This window comes from Aptenodytes forsteri, unplaced genomic scaffold, assembly GCF_000699145.1.
Source record: "Aptenodytes forsteri isolate BGI_AS27 unplaced genomic scaffold, ASM69914v1 Scaffold208, whole genome shotgun sequence".
Lineage (NCBI taxonomy): Eukaryota > Metazoa > Chordata > Aves > Sphenisciformes > Spheniscidae > Aptenodytes > Aptenodytes forsteri.
In genome coordinates this window covers 4312605-4313648 of record NW_008794963.1, presented here as the reverse complement: position 1 = coordinate 4313648, position 1044 = coordinate 4312605, and the positions used below count along the sequence as shown (strand labels likewise).

Below are 1044 nucleotides of genomic sequence, written 5' to 3'. Positions count from 1 at the left end.
CTCTGCTCTGGGGAGACCCCACCTGGAGTACTGCGTCTAGCTCTGGAGCCCTCAGCACAAGAGAAGACATGGACCTGTTGGAGCGGGTCCAGAAGAGGACCACGAAAATTATCAGGGGGATGGAACACCTCTGCTATGAGGAAAGGCTGAGAGAGTTGGGGTTGCTCAGCCTAGAGAAGAGAAGGCTCTGGGAAGACCTTACTGCAGCCTATCAGTACTTCAAGGGGGCTTATAAAAAAGATGGGGACAGACTTTTTAGCAGGGCCTGTTGCGACAAGACAAGGGGGAATGGCTTTAAACTAAAAGAGGGTAGATTCAGACTATAGATAAAAGGAAGAATTTTTTTACGCTGAGGGTGGTGAAACACTGGCACAGGTTGCCCAGAGAGGTGGTGGATGCCCCATCCCTGGAAACATTCAAGGTCAGGCTGGACGGGGCTCTGAGCAAGTTGATCCAGTTGAAGATGTCCCTGCTCATTGCAGGGGGGTTGGACTAGATGACCTTTAGACATTCCCTCCAACCCAAACTATTCTATGATTCTATGATTATTATAAAGCATACCAGAATTGCTTATTTAGCAAGTCAACTGATATTTCAATATACTCACTTCATCATTCCTATTCATGTTCTCTTCAAAGTCTTTAATTCCCATAATTCCTTTAAGGCACATAGCTTGGCAACCAACAAAACCTATTTGGCAATCAAAGAAAAGTTCACCTTTCATAAGGACCTAGTGAGGAAAAAAGTGAAATTTTGAAGAATTCTACTCCATGAGAAATAGAGAAGATGGAGAAAAGTGAACCAAAATATGTTTAGGTTTATTTATTTAGAGCTTTAATAAACAGCAAGTTAATCAAACAGTGCACTTGGAAGGAAGGGATTACTTTAGAGTCCGATCACTACAGCACTAGAAATTTAGAGAATTTCTATCTACAGCATTATTACAATAAGCACATCCAATATAGCAGAATATGAACAATCAGTAATGAAATAATTTCAAAATATTTTATTAGTAACTATTTACTACAGTATTTATAATGAAAA

At 40.5% G+C, this 1044-nt stretch overlaps 1 protein-coding gene across 1 annotated transcript in view; it reads right to left on the bottom strand.

The window, feature by feature from the left end:
* Nucleotides 1–1044, bottom strand: part of VPS13B (vacuolar protein sorting 13 homolog B) — a 512636-nt gene that overhangs the window by 434488 nt on the left and 77104 nt on the right. The window contains 1 exon segment of the mRNA XM_009275488.2: nt 608–730. Within this exon segment, the coding sequence (XP_009273763.1) occupies nt 608–730 (123 nt within the window).